The 17,972-nt window shown below is 41.3% G+C and overlaps 1 protein-coding gene across 4 annotated transcripts in view; it reads left to right on the top strand.

Moving 5' to 3' along the window:
- The window catches only part of prkar1b (protein kinase, cAMP-dependent, regulatory, type I, beta), a 67,941-nt gene that overhangs the window by 10,984 nt on the left and 38,985 nt on the right, over nucleotides 1-17,972 (top strand). For 3 of the 4 annotated variants that reach the window (XM_085156825.1, XM_085156826.1, XM_085156829.1), the window contains 2 exons: nucleotides 5,319-5,489; nucleotides 8,408-8,499. In XM_085156825.1, the coding sequence (XP_085012951.1) occupies nucleotides 5,319-5,489; nucleotides 8,408-8,499 (263 nt within the window). Of the gene's footprint in view, nucleotides 1-1,254; nucleotides 2,971-5,318; nucleotides 5,490-8,407; nucleotides 8,500-17,972 lie in introns of those variants that run through there. The other variant, XM_085156827.1, reaches the window with a different exon arrangement.

Here is a 17,972-nt window from a genome sequence, read left to right on the forward strand (position 1 = left end):
TCAGTAGAATCAGTAGAAACATTTATAGGAATGTGCACAGTATTGCTAAACCAGAAAGACTATCATGAGAAAATGTTGTCACTACTCAGTGATGAAAATACTTATGAGCCCCTGAAACTAGATCCAGGAAGTGGCTACAGGAAGAGGGTGATAGACTATCTGAAGCAGTTAGAACAATACCCAGGGGAGTCTACACCAAGTCTGTATGGTTTACCGAAAATACATTTACATACTATTTACACCTACAGGCCAGTGGACACTCTTTCAAGGATGAGGATGTACACATCTTGGACAGGGAGGAACGCTGGTTTGAGCGCGGAGTCAAGGAGGCCATTTACGTGAAAAATGAAAGACCATCTCTGAATCGAGGAGGGGGCCTAAGGGTACATCTTTCGCCATCTTACAGTGCTGTGATTGCAGCCATTCCCCAACTCTCTGTGAATGGTACTCATGGCCATTGGTCACTGGTCTTTGATCAGTGGGTTTTGGTCAGTGGTTGTTGATCAATGGTCATGAGAATTTGCATAATTAAGATTAAGGAACTGACCTCCCAGCCCATTGTTCCTTCAGTGGGCTGGTTTCAGTCATTATGCAAATGTACTGTTTATAAGATTGGGGAAACCTGCAGTCAGCAGAGACTGAAGAAGTCACTTGGATGAGTGACGAAACATTTCTCCCACAAAACGCTACGACCAGATGAACAGAATAAACTTTTGAAGATTTACTTTCCTGGATGATTGAGAATGCATCAAGACATTTATAGGAATTATTTCAGTGTATAAGCACAATGCTGCTAATCTAGCAGTTTTGTTTTAGAGTTTAGATTTAGTTTTAGGGCTGAGGTCAAAATACCTGTCAGTTCAGGATGATGGGTAGATTAGATTTTTAGGGTTAAGATTAGAGAATGAATATAGACAATGAAAAGTTACCGTTTAGACAGCGAGACAAGTTTGTGTGTGTGCTGCAATGATAAATCGAGTAAACATCTTTTCATTGCATTTGCACACCTAATACAGCAGTGAACTTTCTGCCTATTGTACTGTTGTAATGGTGTGAACAGAGTGATGAGTAGACTGTTAGCTCTGCTGGTGGATCAGCTCTGCATGCTTCATTACCTGTGTGTGTCTGTGTGTGTGGCACTTTGCTGTTTTTGGTTCACTCGCATGTTTTCAGTCCCAGCAGTGGCGAGTAAAGCTGTCTGATATTGGACCAAAGGTGGCTAAGGTAATTGCCATGTCTCTTTTTCTCTAACTAATAGTGTTTGTGCAGTTTTTGCAAGAAGCATGATGGGTGGTCTCCCGGATGTGTGATTAATTACTGGTTAGTCAGAGCACTTCAAATCAGGGTTAGTCATATTTTTTCATGTATACTTGGTGCAGATTGGTTCAGGGAATAAACAAAGCAGTTTGAACTACATTAAAATGAGTCATCATCTGCAAATTAGTTTGAATTGGAATTGATGATGGCTTTAATAATGATAGGGAGTTTACATGGGACGTGTTTGTGTGTGTGTGTGTGTGTATGTGTATGTGTGGGATTGGATTTGTGTCATCTTTTGTCTGTGGCTTCATTCTTTAATCTCTGACCCACAGTCACTAATGGAAAGCCCACTTTATAAAGAGCTTTTGTGTCCTGCTTACGCCTGTGTCCTCCGTCTCCTCTCCTCTCACTGCCCCGTCCTATCTCTCTGGCAAACATCCGCTGATGATGACGCAGGCAGAGGAGAAAAGGAGGGAGTGTGAGTCTGATATAGGGCAATAGCACAAAATCTAGAGTAGAAAATGCTATTTATTGGTAAATAAAAGTAATAGATCTGAATGCAGGATATTAATCATGTATTGGTTTGCTTTTTGAATGACAAATGGATTACTATCCTAGGTCGAAAAGAAAAATAGACTGAAGATGTGTTTTGTTTTGCTGCTGTACATAGCCCTGCATAGAGTACTTTAGCTGCTTAGCCTGCGTGTTGCTAGAGAAGGGCTCAACATTTGTCTCTTGCAAATGCTATTAGCTCGCAATGAACTAATGAAACTTGTTGTGTAGACAGCAAAAGTAGACTTCAAAAGTCATACTTAATGTGTTTCTTGCACCCTTTTAATGGAGCACTGGAGCCACAACAATACAAAGACTTGTTGGAGCCAGACACAAAGTCCTCACTTGATTAGTGACCCTCTGACCTAAAAGCACGTGGGCAAAGATTGAAAAACAGCAGTACAACTGCAGAACACTTGCACACATATGGATTGTATGGGATGATTATGCATCCCTGTGGAAATGTTTGAACCCATTCATTGGTGAAAAACTCAAGCACACCATTTGGTCAGAGCAGAAGTCCATCTTGAAGAGTGTGACGTTTTCCCTTCTGTGATTCACCATAGATGTGCAAGCGAGTGAGCGAAAGCGAGAAGGCGTCAGAACTGGTGTGTACAAAGGTGTGTGAGCCACCGTTTCTTCCTGCTCAGACTCACCAACTATTCAGGATGCTCGCAGTACCCAGTTGTCATAGTGACGGAGTATAGCAAGAGGAGACCGCTCATTGCGCCACCTGATTGTGCGTGCGAGAGAGAGCAAAAGCGAGTGAGAGAGGGAGAGAGAAAGAGGAAAGCAGAGACAGAGAGTTGCGCAGGACCAGTGAAGAGAGAAGCTTTTTGCTGTGATAAGTGTTTTCATCAATAGACTTGTTTTTTGGCTGCTGTGTCGTGGGGATTGCAGACATTTTGTCATTTGCACGCTATCACTTTGTCTCGCACACTACTTGGATTCTCTGCTTACTTGCATGCAGACAGACACACACAGCAGTTGCTGTGCTAGAATGGCAAGATGCTGATGCATTGTGGCATGTGTCTCAGGTGTGCATGAGATGGGGATCAGTGTGTGCTGATACCCATGCACACTTTGACTTGATGCCGAGTGCCTCTGACAGGCTACGGGACTCATAGCCGGCCAGGCCAAGGGGCCCTCCATGCCATGGTAAATATCTCTGATTACAAACTGAACTCTAGTTAGCCTCCTGAAGCTAATCTGTGTACCTAATTGAGACTGAAACAAGTAGTGCAATTCCATAAAAGCCTTTTTGCAAGGTAAAGGTGCTTGCCCACTGCCTTGTTTGAGTGAAAGTGTGTGCATTTAGGTGGCTGTTAGTCACAGACAGCAGCAGATTAACAGTGTTTGCTAGTTCATGATTCTGTCGAGCACGTTTGTGCGTAAGTGTTTGTTTCGGCTCTGTAGAGGATGCAGTGTGTTACCTGATTGCAGATCTCACCACCTTGATTAAGCTCAGTTTGGAAGCTCTCCTCCCGGAGACTGCCTGTGCATGTGTCTGCAAGGTTATGTGTGTGTTTATGTGTTTGTGGCTGTATGTGTGCTCTGAATCTGCTCTCTGGTTCTGCTTCTCTTCTCCTCCTCCTGCTGGCTGTGTTCCCGCAGGCAGTGACTCTGCGTAAGCAAGAAGCGCATGTATGCGTGTGCACACCTGAGTGTTTCGCTTGCTTTTCTAACTCACGTGTTGGCATGAGATTTGCATCATCGTACTGTTTTGTGAAAGTGAGCAAAACATTAATACGAGTAAGAGGGTAATGGAGTCAAGCAGAAGGGGGAGTCGAATTGGGGGATGTTAGATGAAAGTACACTACATCAAAGGCTGAGTCAAAGTCTGAGCTAATGAATAACCTTGAAAACAACTGTTTAACTAGCTAGTGTTTTCTAAAATTGTATTGTGGATGTGTTGCCGTTCCAGATTTCATGATATTGTGCTGTTGTAATTATTGAAATAGTTTAGGAAGTATGCACAGAGAAGTGCTGACTTGTGATTTGACAGGTTTGAGTCTCCGTTTTCAGCTAATATGACAGTTTTTCACCATTACCTATGCTCTCCATCCCTTTCTGTGGCATTTTCTGTCTCTCTGCTGCAAGTTGTCTCTTGTCCTCTCTCCCCTTGTCGGTTTTTGACTACAGTGAATTGTCAGTAAATTTCTGCTCCCTGCATTCACTAACATTCTTACTCCTAGCTTACTTCCAGGTCTTTTTTCTTTTTACCTGTCTTCAGATTTGCAGCAATCATTTCATCTGTTAAACATCAGATAATAGTCAAAAATGCATATTACAGTGCACTAAAGTGAAAAGTGCAAAACTCTGAACAGCTTACTGAAGTCCTTGAAAAGCAAAAGATTAAATCAAATGTCACTTTAAATTTTCATTTTTGTTGGGTGATTGAATCAGGTCATGTTTTGCTCAACACAGTTACAAATAGGCTTGGAAGAGAGACCACCGACGCTCTGAAAAATCTGTTCTTACAGCAGTTCTCTTTGTGTTTATATCTTGTCTGTCTGGTGTTTCTGTACTGCAGTGTGAGAGTGCCACTTCTTGCCACGTTTGCCTGTCTGGAATCTTGTCTCTCTGAGACATCTTTGTTTATTTCCGACTGCACAGTGGCAATGCACTGAACTAGCAAACAGAAGAAAGAACCAAGTATATATATAAAAGAAAACGTGTCATAGATATTGTTACTGCACCAAAACATGGGTGGTGAATAATACTGCTGTCAGCTCAGTTCTTACTGTGCTACTAAGTGCGTTAATGCATGAAAATCCACAGATTCACACCAGCCATTGTCAGTGTCTGTGCACAAAGCAGTGGATTTTTGCTACCTTTGCACAAACTGTTTTCCCATTTCCCTCGTCTCAAAGCAGTCTCACATACTAACAAACGTTCAGTGGTTTGATTGTGTACTTATGCTAACGTGTTAGTCAAGTTTGCAATCAATAATTCATCACCTGCAGAGTGTTCAGCAGTTAAAAGAACAGCCAGCCGGAGGCACCCTGTGTCCCCCTTTGATGTCTCTATTCCTTGTTGTTCATTATCTGAAAGGAGGACAGTACCTGGTTGAGCCTTCTTCGTGCTGCACGGTCAGTTCTGCCAATATTAATATTTGATCCCTTTCATCATACCATGGCAGCCAGATGTCCATCAGGAGTAGGACATTGATGTTTATTCTCTCACAGTGTCTGACCTACAATTCCACATGATGTTTTGTTAAAAAGGTGGTTTGTCAGCTCTCGCTCATGTGATTGTTTTGAAAAGAATAACAAATGCTTTAAGATGATCTTGTTTGTCTTGCTTGAAGTTACTGTAGTGTTTTTGCACTAGTAATAGTATTTGCTGTGTTCCTATGCACATTTTGTTACACATTAAAGAATTTGTCTTGGGTACTCCTTTTTGAAATACCAGCATTTTCTAAAAATATTTAAATAGCCTTGTCCATTTATCTCCCCCTCTTTTTGCTTGCAGCTCAAAAAATCTTTTCTCTTTGCTTCTTGCAGGAAGAATGCAAGCAGATCATGGCACGCCAGAAATCTAACAGCCAGTCAGACTCACATGACGATGAAGTTTCTCCCCCACCACCCAACCCTGTTGTCAAGGCCCGTCGCCGCAGGGGCGGTGTCAGTGCCGAGGTTTACACCGAGGAGGACGCTGTCAGCTATGTGCGCAAGGTCAGCCTTATGACGGATACATACATTAACATCTGATTGCAGAGACAAACACCTAACGCATAAAGAAGCTGTGTGCACTTTTATACAAAGTCATTAACAGGTTTGCACACAGTTGGCAGCAGTTATGTAGGTTTGTATGTAGAATACAACCAGTTTACTTAAATCTGTTTAGTTTTTCTGTTTTCTAAGCAAAACATCACATTAAACTATGATGCTATGATAGAGTAAAAACAAATGAACAATGAATACCGTTCAGTCAGAAGGTTAGGTGGGGTTTATTATTATTTTTTAATACACACTAGTGTAATCAATAGCATTGAAGTTCTTTATTTTCATTAATTTAACACCCACCAAGAAATAGAACATTTCACCAGTGTGAAAGAGGCTAAACGGTGCAATTTTACAAACATTAGTGAAGAGACTTGGAGTTAATTTATTTGCAGCAAAATACTCAAGCGTGTGAGTCATCTATGTCAGTACAGATGCTGAGTACCCAGACTTAATAGCACCTTAAGTATATTAACATTCGTATGGAAATCTGGGTTAATGTAGCAGGTGGATTTCTGGGACAAGATTTTGATTTTTCATTTTTTTGTGAATGCTAATAAATCTAAAAGTCAAAATCTTCTTCACATGATGGCTGATGGTTTTGGGATCACATTTCACCACTACTGAATTTTTCTCTCTCCACATGGACTGTTCATCTGCGTGCAATCAAAACTTGCTCATGCACGACTGGCTAATATAACTGAGAGTGGAAGTGGGAACCAGAAAGCTTCCAATTTCAAAGGTCTTGTTCGCATATGAATATACAAATATCTTTGTACACAGATTATGCAGAAAATAGACTTGATTCATACTTAGATTTACTTTGTATCACTGGTTAACACAGTGTGGTTAACAGGTAAAGAGGAAGAGAAAGTTCAGTAGTTGTTTTCTCTTTGTGGACAACAAGAGTTCAAGTTATCAGTCTTCTTACAAACTGCCGTGTATCCATTCCTCCATAATTTATTGAAGCTGGAAGAAGGGATGCTCTTGTGCCAGAAACTGTAACTCACCATTACACACAGAGACACACACACACCGGTACACACACACCATTATACACACACACACACCATTATACACACACACACACACATACACACGCACACACATACTCACACACACACACTTTAAGTGGTGTAACATTACCGTGCTTATTCAGTTGTAATTAACTTGACACGCCAATAATTGCTGGGTAATGACATAACGGCACGAGCCCCCATCACCACACTGTAATCGCATGCCCAATGGAGCATGCAGTGTGTGTGTTTGTGTGTATGTGTATATCAGGTGTGTGCAAACACCCACACATGGCTCTGAGGTCTATACCAGACTCTACAGACATGTGTCATGGCAAAAAGCCTGCCTGCATCTCCAGCCTCGTTTTCTTTACACATCCACATCACGTCAAATCCGCATCAGTAGCATGTACAAAAAAACTAAACAAAAAAAAAAAGACTTTGTGCCGTTACAACTTAGCCTAACACAACAAATCAACCAGAGAAAAGTGAATTTTTGTGTATTTCTTCTTCTGTATTTCTGGCCATTTATGTTCAGTAAGGTGCCATACACACAACACCAAACACACACAGACTCAAAGCCTGTAATACACGCTTACAAATTCCTACATAAATATTTCTATCAGTATTCCAGTGTAAAAAGTAACAGGTGATTTATTTGACAATGTCAGTTAGAGAACTGTGCTCATCTGATTAAAATTGTTTTTGTGTGATATCATTCTTAACAAATTATAAGGTCTGCCAACTTGGCCTGGAGATTGTGTTATGAGAATTGAATTGCGTGTTTCACCGCTAACATCACAGTGTATGTTGATTTTGTTAAAAAAAACTGCTCTGAAGGAGGAAGGTGTTTTTGTGTTTGCAGCTGATAATTATTTGCAGGTGTAAATGACTGAACACCAGAGATCCATCTTTTTCTATCTGCCTTTACCTAAATTGTTTGCTAGGACTGAATGATAATTTCTTTCCATTACATTCGAAATGTTAAGCCAGTTAAGCTTTTGGAGTGCAAATGCATCCAGCCGACTGGTAACAGGCTGTGTGCCGTGACACTGGATGATCTTCTGGGTGACAGAGCTGGAGATGGATCGGAGGCTGACCTAAAATCGGTGTCCACTTCCAACTGCATTTTCCAGGCCTGACCAGCCTGTTTCTCTTTCTGCCCACTAAGTAGCCAGTTCTAGTTCTAAAATTTGGGTACTTTTTAGTTTGTGTGTGATGTGGTTCTGTGCGTATTTGTGTGCATATTGTGAACAGCACAGTGCGGCTGTCTTCATGTGGAGACATCTGTTGCATTAACTTAATTACAGCTTACCCCCTCCTCTCTCCCACGACAAGAGGGATACACACACACACACACACACACACACACACACACACACACACACACACACACACACACACACACACACACACATCACTCCCTCATATTTATATAAGAAAAATTGCATTAGGACATCCTAGAAGAGAGCTATAAAGACGGACTTCTCTCCAGCTGCTTTGTTGTGGCTCCAGACTTTACCATTCCATTTTTTTGCGAACACACACACCACAGAGTCTGGGACATGAAAATGCATGTTTTATGAATGAGTTCAGGGCTTTGGTGAATTTTTAAGGCCCGTGTGACATTTTGAGTGCAATCCTTGAACAGATGGGCTTCCCCAAAAATACACAGATGCACGTGTGGGATATTCCTTTCAGAGTTTGCCAGCACTCTGGTCTTTAATTACTTAATTTACTGAGCTTTTGAAGTGGGTTCTGCTTTTTGTTTGTGCTGGTTTGTTTCATGTGTCCACCTGCATGGTGTTGTTATAGCACACATTCATGTGCTGCCTCTTTCTTTTGCCTTCACAGGTGATTCCAAAAGACTACAAGACCATGACTGCCTTGGCCAAGGCCATCTCCAAGAATGTCCTCTTCGCTCACCTGGATGACAATGAGAGAAGGTACAAAATCTTTCCGTTTAACCAACATGTGATTCCAGCGACCCAGATGTGTGTTTAAGGTCTGAATGCTTGTTTTTAGGCTGATAAAATCATAAAGAGGCCATTGTTTCAGTCGGGTCTCATGCCCTTGTGGCCACTATGTGCCAGTGTTGTCAGCATCTCATTACCTAAACAGCGGAACATGGACAGATGTGGAAGAGAAGGGGGTGCCGTTATGGGTGGGTAAGGGGCAACTGGATGTGTGGATGTGTTTCATTGTGTTGTCGGTTGCCATGGTAAGCGATGTGAGTATCCGTATCATGTTGTGTATATGGGTGGAGTTGCACAGACACAGTGCTCAGTAATCAACGATTCTCCATAGTTGTCTTAAAGAAAAAGAAAGATGCCAGTTTTCTTCTGTCTCCCCCCATTTTATTTTTTTACCATCTGCTCCTACTCAGTGTTATTTCACATTCCCCCTCTCTTCAGACGCCCTTTCACCATCCTTCCATCTGTCCCATATCTGCAGTTCATGGGCTGGGTTTGGCTCAGACAGGGGACGGGGTGTTGTGGGAAAGGGTTTCAGGTGGCCGGCGGGCAGACTCGCCAGGAGGAATAGTGTTTCATTGGCGGGGAGAATCCATTATGTCCCATGAAGAGGAAACACCGAAGCTTTCCTGTTGGCTACAGAGAGCACAGGCCAAACCCAAAACACAGTTTTTCCACTCTTTCGTCAGCTGACAATTTACCGTGCTGCCTTGGCACAGGCACACAGACCTCTGATTGCACGTCAGTGACTCTGAAGGAGCCTCTAGGCGGGCGCAACATGTGATGGAAGTGGACAGTTTGAAAAACCATGCCCATGGGTGGCTGATGTGGCAGATTAAAGTTACAACAGAGAAGAAATATCTGGCAGCAGATCATACCCATCAGGTTTTAATATACTCTTTCCATGCAAAGCAATGTAATGGCATTGTCATCAGCCCATGAAACCATGCATGATGCAGAATTTATTTGACTGGCTGTCATGTTTGCTGTCTCAATATACACAGCAAGCTTAAACCATTAATGGTGTGCACACAGGAATTTGTTGTTGTGGGATTTGTGGGTGAATATGCAGCAGTGTCTCGGCAAGTGAAAACCTTGTTGGATTTGCTAGATTTTGCAAGGACATGGCAGTTAGCTGGTTTTGTCTGCCCCTAACTTTCTATCCTAGTTGCTTTTACACTGTCCATTCCTCAATTCTGCTCTTCCTCACTCTTCACTTACAGCTAATGATGCTGGACCACTGGCTGGTGGCTTGGTTGCATTGCAGTTGCATTGCGGTTGTTGTGCCTGGAGTGCCGCTGACAGAAATCTGTTGATCTATGCCCAATGTGGTCTTGCAGCATTAATAAAACGCTGTGCAAAGCAAGCAGAAGGCCTGCACACATGACTTGGTCACTTTAGAGTACACTACAAGTTCTCATTGGTAAGGTTTGCCATAAAATCCTCAGTCATCTACCAGACGACTGTACATTCCTTTACAAACAGGCATCAAAGCATAAAATCAAGTTAAACTGAACTTCAGAGTGAAGAATATTTTTTGCTTGTTTGTGCCTTCTGTTGTTGGCATTGATGGAGTGACAGTAAAGTACATCACCCTCGCTTGATGTGCCAGAACTGCCTTGGACTGACGCAGATTAGCAGATGGAGTCCGACTACATCGCCCCCTCTCTGCCTCTCACTCTGTCTTTCTAGCTCTCCTTTCGTTCTGCAAACAGCTGTCCATTTGATTTATCAGACATTGAGCCATTCATGCACATATGGTCTAATGGGGTAGGAAAACTGGGGAAATATACAAATGCTGAAGTTATATGTCTGTTTTTGACCTGATGGCGTATTTCTCATCATCACGATGTATCAGGTCATGTAATATTACATAGAGGGCTATGCATGTGAAATGTTTTTTCTTGATCTTAAGTGGTTTTTATTTTATTTTATTTTGTGCAATAATTTCCTTGAGACCTCCATGAAATGGAGGTGAGCGTGTGAGCGGCACAGAGCGGAGAGAAAAAAAGAGGTGCTGATAGCAGTGTGTGTGTGTGTGTGTGTGTATGTGTGTGTGTGTGTGTCAAGGAAACAACTTGTGTGATTAGTCACTCAGCAGTTATGTAAGCCGAACACCACACAATTTGTTCCCCCATTAGCACTATATTATGCTATCATCCCCTTCAGTAATGAGTAAAACCAAAAACAATGAAGCCCTCTTTGTTTTTCGCTGCTCTCTCCAGTGCTCTCTTTTTTCCTCTCATCTCATTTTTGTGGCCAATTTTCCCCTTGTTGTCTTGTCCTCCTTCATCCTGTCTCTCATCCATTATCTGTCTCATATAACTTTCTAGAAATTCAGTGAGACTGTGCTGAGCCCTGTGAGCACGTCACTCTTAATAAGCTTAGTAACAGACACTTGTAGACAGGGCTGTTTTATGCCTTATACTTTTTATTCCCTTGTTTCCTTTTAAAATGATTGTCTCTATAGCAGTTAAGCACACATATGGTGCTTTAAAAAAGGTCTTTTACAGAGTGTAGCCAGAAACAGTGAAAAATTTGTGTATGCTGTATGCATTAAAACATTAGACATTTGTGTTTAGTTAATGATCATATATCATGCCACTTTCTGACTTTTCTCAGATTATATATTACTGAATAGACTAGAAGCTTATGTCTGCATATGCACATCGATTAAGATAAAGGTTATCTGATTGTATTAGATTTATAAGCATCATGCGTTTTCATTTTTTTTTCTCCACCAGTGAAGCTAGTCATTTGTTTATTGCTGGGGCTGAGATGGATCTGTATAATTACAGGAATGAGCCAGAAAGGAGGACAATGATGCAAGAGGGCATCTTGGGACAAGAAAAATATTACTTAAACTGAAACGGAGCCAGGTTGTTGTCAGCATTCTGGTTATATTTTTGTAAATGTCTGCTTCCTCAGCTTTCATTCCAAGCTTTTTAAAGATGTCAGGGTAATGTGTGTTTGTGTGTCTGCTGTTCAGGGGTATTCACGAAGAATGGCAAGAGAAAAGATATTTGTCTTGTCTCTTTTCAGCTTGTCTGGCAGAAGGACCAATGAGACATCCATCCATAATTCAGACAAATTGCTTCTCCTCCTACAGAATTTAATCAAACTTGGACACAGTGATTACCTAATGGGTGTTTAGTCAAAGCTGTGCTCAAAGTTAAGATCACATTTGTTGTTTTCCAGGCAATAACCTGTGAATTATGACGGATGTCATGAGCCAGATGAGCTACTACGTCACTGACATTCTGGTTTTAAAATTGCCGAAGTGCAGAGCTCCCCGACCACATGTAAAGGGAGAAAAGGAAATACTGGAGCATTAAAGGGGAAGAGACATGTCATTGGCTCTTTTTGACTTACTGCTCTACAATCATGAGATAGCTTTTTTTGGGGGGGGGACGTTGCATGATTCACAGTGCATAATAATCCTTATTTTTACTGTACAGAGTCTTGATCCTCCTCTGTCTGAAACAACCTGTTGTAGCTCCTGAATGCCATACTCCCATTCTTCTGATTGGCTGCCACTCTCAAACCGAAGATTTGAACAGTATGTGCACAAGACTGCTGTCTTCATGGAGCTGACCATATTAAAGATATTCCCCTCTTTGACAGCGTAAAGAAAATCACTATTATCACCATTTAAAAAAGTAGTCAGAAACTAAAGGTTTAGAGGGACGTTTGAGCTTCTGGCTTAAAGGAAATTAGTTATACATTGTTTGACCTCATTATTTGAAACTTTAGCCATGTTTAATACGATCATCTAACTGTATAATACAGTAGATCCACTTTAAACCAAAACAACTGAATTTAGTATGAATACGTTATTTTAGATTAAATATGTGTAATTCTTTAAATAAACAACACAGAAAGTTGGAAAATGGTACCAGGGTTAGGCAAAGACACACACACGTGCATAACCCGGCTCACAAACTCCACCATCACTGCAAAAAATTGACAGGCTTTACATTATTATGAGAAACATACACACACACACAGAGACATGGACATTCACACACACGTGTTACAAGTGCATTCTCCAGCATGCATGTGAGAATGTTTTTCCAGTGTGTCTGCTCCAGCTGGGAGCATGGACTCTTTGATTAACACGCCATTCCATATGTCAGCCTTCATGACCTCAAAGTTTTTGAGCTGCACCAGCCATGTGTTTGTGCGGTGCATGCAGTCCATCTTTCCTCAGATGCCTGGAAAAGGAGCCATAACAGGTTTTGCGGCCTCACAGATTTTAACACACGAAAACATTTCTGTGTTATTAAATAGGGGATTTAAAGAGAAATACACACTTTTCTTGCATTTTCATCACTGAAATTTTATGTTTATGCTTATCTTCTAAGGGGTCTAAGTTCTGTTTAAAAGTCAGGGAACAGTTTTGAAGATACTTCTGCTTCTTTAAATTTCACCTTAATAATAGCATGCACTTGAGCTGCCTGGACTCAGAAAACTGCATAACCTGAAAATGTGTGTTGTCACAGCCTGATTTGAGAGTGTTTCAAAGGGCTTATTGTCATGTCAAGGGTGCTTTGCTTTCGCTTTCCTGAAGTGCCCCATGCGTCTGAGGCCATGTGACTATAGAGGAAAGTCCACGATGGCAAATCACAGGTCACACGTGCAGTTATCCAACTCCTGAAGATCCCAGAAACACTCCTCAATTTGAATTGTTTTGCAGTGTTTCACACTTTCCTTCATGTTTGTCTTCTTACATTTACCCTTTTGTTAATTCCAGAAATCTCAAAACTGGATTCATCAATACACACTGCCTTTTCCCCCTCCTAAGAAGAGGTTTCCACACTGCTACTAATTCTTGAAAGGTTTATCACCCAAGTGTCATATAGGCAACCTTAACTTATTTTGTAATTTTAGCTTGAAAATTACAAAACAATTCTCATCTTTCAAGAACTATTTGAATTTTCTCCCTCGCCCAAAATGATTGAGGGGTAAAATAATGTGAAGCACACATGGTAAAATGTAGGCGCAGCTGATTTTTCTGTCTGTGTTCACACAGCAGCGCCCTGTGAATGCTTTGTGCTACCGTGAAACACTGAAAATCCCCATGAAGCTCGCTTTCTCTTCTTACTAAAACTGTTTGATTTTTGTCTTTAGTACAAAAAGGAGTAAAGGAGTTACAGTTATTTAAAGAGCACTTGTAAAATAAGCCCGCTGCTGGGCCGATTGATGGGTAGTAGTACCAGTAGTTAAAATAAGTTCAAACTTTATTTTTGATGATTTTATGATCTTATGATTTTATTTTATAAATTCTGTGTTTGGTGTGTGGTAACATCTACAAGTGTCTCAGCACTAGCAGAAACTTTGTCTTTCTTCATCTTACTTTTGTATTGTTGTGCATATATAAAATTTGAATGTTATATATATTTATTTCTTGTCTAAATAAATGTAACACTAGTCTAATTCTGAGCAACACCCTTTTTGTGTAAAATAACAGCATAGGTCTTATAGCATGGCTCCCGCTATCAAAATGCAGCTTTTTGCTGGAAACATCTTAATTTAGCTTTGTACTCTGCTTTAACTCACTGAAATATTATGAGCAGTGTTTGGGAGCACCGAGAGACCAATTCTAAATGAGTGCCACCTTTGAGGAGTGGATCCAAGCCACCTGAGGGTAATGAACTAACGCTGCTATGACAGATTTCTTTTTAATGCAGTGTCAGAATGTTGACCCTGTACATATAGCATTCATGTGAAACACCTGTCTGAATGAAGTACAAAGTCAGGAATGCTTTGTTACTGATAAAAACTGAGTATCTTCTATGTGCTTATCTCTTTGACCTTGGCTGGTCTCTAAAGTAATGTCTAAACCTCTAACACGTTGCTGCCAGCTAGCTCACGGTCAGACCCCTCTATTTGCTGCCCATTAGGTACCATAATGACCTCATTATGGTACGTCCCTATAAACGGACATGTGGTTACACAAGATAAGCAAGGAACAGGTGTATGTTTTCACATTATAGTCAGTCACACCAGGCCATGTCAGTGCTGGAGCTGTATTGAGTGAAACTATCATCTTATCTTACTATCTACGTCTGATTATTGTGTTTTGGTTTCAGCTAATTTACAGCACTCAGATTAGAATATTTTTCAGATTACATGTTTAAATAGGAAAATATCAGGTTTGATAAGAAAATCAGGTCATACTTTCTTTTGCACCAATTTGGATATGGTCTCAGCCACTCAAGATTACACCGCTTGTATATGCATGTGCCAGTACAGTGTGCATGTAAATACAGCCTGTTTATCCAGGTGTGCCCTCATTTGCCAGCCTATCTTCCCAACACTTCCTCCAGCTAAATGCCCATTGTGAGGCAGTCTTTTAATATAGTAAATCAAAGCACTGTTGGCTATTTAAACAAGTTTTTCTTATCACACTTCCTCCTGAAGAGATGTGATTTGAAATTAGCTTTTTGATAGCAATGAGCCATTTATCTGTTAATGTTGGCCCGTTCTTTTTCAGGGTTTGTTTTTTTTCTGCACACCTGGTTAAACGACCTTGATGACCTCCCACTTTCCTGTGTATAAGAACAACAATTAAGAGAAATGACATTAATTCCTAAAGGGGTATCTCAGGAGCGCCTTTTATATTTCCCTTTACACAAACAAAACACACACAAATAGACTCATCGGGTTGTCTACTCCTGCCCACCTCCATTAGTGCAATGCCTTCATACCACAAAATGCTCTCACGGGGACAGTGCACATAGTAGAAACCACGCTCTCTTACTATCCACATAAATAGTCTGGCAGGCATGAGGAATCCCTGTTTATCCCATTTCTTTAGCTGACTTGGCACGGTTTGTATTATTTTAAAATAACATTGCCATCTGCTAACAGGAGTTGTTAAATCTTCTCAGGTCAGGACCTGAATGTAATTCAAGCAAAAGCTGCTCTTTATCTCTGATAAGTAGAGAACCAGAAACTGAAAAAAAAAAAACCCTCAAAATGATACTCCAGAACTAAAACTGGTTTACTTCTAACCACAAGAAGCACAACATGCACAACAACAAAACAATAGCAGTTAAAATTTAAGATTACAATGGGGAGAGAGCAGGGTTGTAAAGAGGTGGTGCTTACCTCATCCTGCCTGCTTTAATCCTCAAATTAACTAGTTGAGTAATGAGTTGATGAAGTGACTCATTAGATGGCCTTTGGCCCTTAAACCCTGACCTCTGCACCTTCCCAACCAGCCCCTGCTGATGGACAGGGAACATCTTTAGTCTACGGGCAGTCTTTTTCTTTGTGTGTGTGTGTGTGTGTGTGTGTGTGTGTGTGTTTATGAGAGAAAGAGAGACTCTGTGTGAAGTGAAAAAACTAACAGATAAATTAGCAAGCGACAGAAAACTTAAACATATAAACAAGAGCAGAGGGAAAGGCACTAAAAGGGCCTCAGGGAGCTCTGTCTCCTCTTGTGTTCCAGCGGAAGTTTATTTAAGGCCTGTGTGAATGGACAAAGCAATGGAGAGGATGCAAGAGGAGATAGTGTACTGTCTGACCTAATCAGATGATCATAACTGTCATCACCATATCTGATAGCTCAGCTGATCTGATGTGGAAATTGGGCTTTGTGCTACAGTGCGTTAATATCTGTTATACATGAAAGATGTTTCTAAAATTACAAAGGGTGTTTTGCTAAAATGTGACACACAATTCATCTACACAGTTCCTACATGAGCATCCACTTAGTGAAGCTGAGTATGTTGTTACCACATTGCAGCCCCTAGGGGGTGTTTTTGCCACACGGAGATAAAAGAGGTAATAACAATCATTGGGCTCATTGCGTTTTTTTTCCTCGGACAGATACACTTGTTGTACTGGAAACATACAAGATGTGTGTCTGCCTATAGGCATGCACACTTGTATTAGGTGACCCCAGCGGACTTCCGGGCAGTGTAGGGTAAACAGGATGTAGAATAAAGGGCTAAGTGGATGACTGTGTGGGAGTCTTCTCACACCCAAATCTCTTTTTCTCAAGATTTTAGGACTATTGAGGAAGTATCCCATTGACTTTGCGTGTCTTTTCCCATGATTGTGAGGACGCGTCTCTTTGTGTGTTCGGGTGAAGAAAAGTGAGGATGTTTGACTGTGTCTATGATTTGTATTTTATGGTGGGCAGTACACAGCGTGAACAAATTAACAGGTTTGTGTTGTGTGCTGTTTAGTCTGTTTGTTTGAATGTGTTTGTATTTCCTGTCTTGTTGGTCCCCTCATTGACACTCTGTGTGTCTTTATGCTTGTTTTCCCTAAGAGCCTGGTGGTCTTCCGTTTTCCCCCCCTTTTCAGAATTCACTACTTTCTCTGTCTTTACTTTTTTCTCTTCCTGTTTTGCTCCCTCTCTCAGTCATGCAGGCTCATTCGCATCTTCTTCTACACTCACATCCACTCCCTCCCCCACATTCATGTGTAGTCTTCTATCTGTCCCCTGCATGGCTTTGTGCTGCTGCCACAATACCAGGGGCCAGGCGATGAGGTCACTCACCACAGGAGACCTGCAGGCCTGACTGAACCCCAACCATCCCCACCACCATCCAACCCTTAGCGAACTAGCAGGCTAGCTTCACCTCCCCCAGCATATCACATCTTTGCTTCAGCTGAGGCAACTTCACCTTTACGCCCATACAAAAACAGTGCACACACTAACACACACTAAAACATATCGTTCGTAGGAAGTCCATATCAGCCAGGCTTTGTGTTTGCATGCTAGCGCAGATAAACATCCATCTATGCACGTCAGAAAGTGCACACATGCATGCACAACCACAGTTAAACACAGTCATCCGCACAGAAAGCTGGAAACTTCTGTCCTCTCTCATACTCTCTCTGTCTCCCCAACCTTTCCCTTGCTGCCTCTTCCAACCCGGCATCTCTCTCCGTCCTTCACTTCATCCAATTCTCATCAAATTCTTCATAAAGTAGTAAGTAATAGAGTAGAAAGCTGTGTTCCCTCCAAGATGTACCCCAGAGTCTGTGCAAGACTGTTTTCCAACTCGCATAATTCTTCTCTGCCCTTTCATCTGCTTATAACATCACTGTGAGGATGTTTGTATGATTATGTCTTTTGTGTGTTTGCAGGTGTGTGGAGTTTTTGTGTGCATGTACGTAATGATTAAAAAAAAAATAAAAAATTTGGTCTGTGCATTTGTGTTTCTTTTCATGCATGAATGCATACTGCATATTCATGTTTGTGCTGGAGTAAAGTAAAACAGTTATATTTTGGACCTGAGCATCAGTTACATCAAATGTCCACAGTGGAAGAAGCAAGGAGTTGTTTGCAGTGTCTCTGTATGAAATTAGGCTCATAAGTGGGGTAGAGGACCAAAGAAGTTGGCACTTTTAGGCCTCTGTGTGCATACCGTAATGATTAACAGTACCTAAGGTCATTTATTATTGTGCACAGTGTCAGGTTTCAT

Source organism: Neolamprologus multifasciatus, chromosome 4 (assembly GCF_963576455.1).
Source record: "Neolamprologus multifasciatus chromosome 4, fNeoMul1.2, whole genome shotgun sequence".
Taxonomy (NCBI): Eukaryota; Metazoa; Chordata; class Actinopteri; order Cichliformes; family Cichlidae; genus Neolamprologus; species Neolamprologus multifasciatus.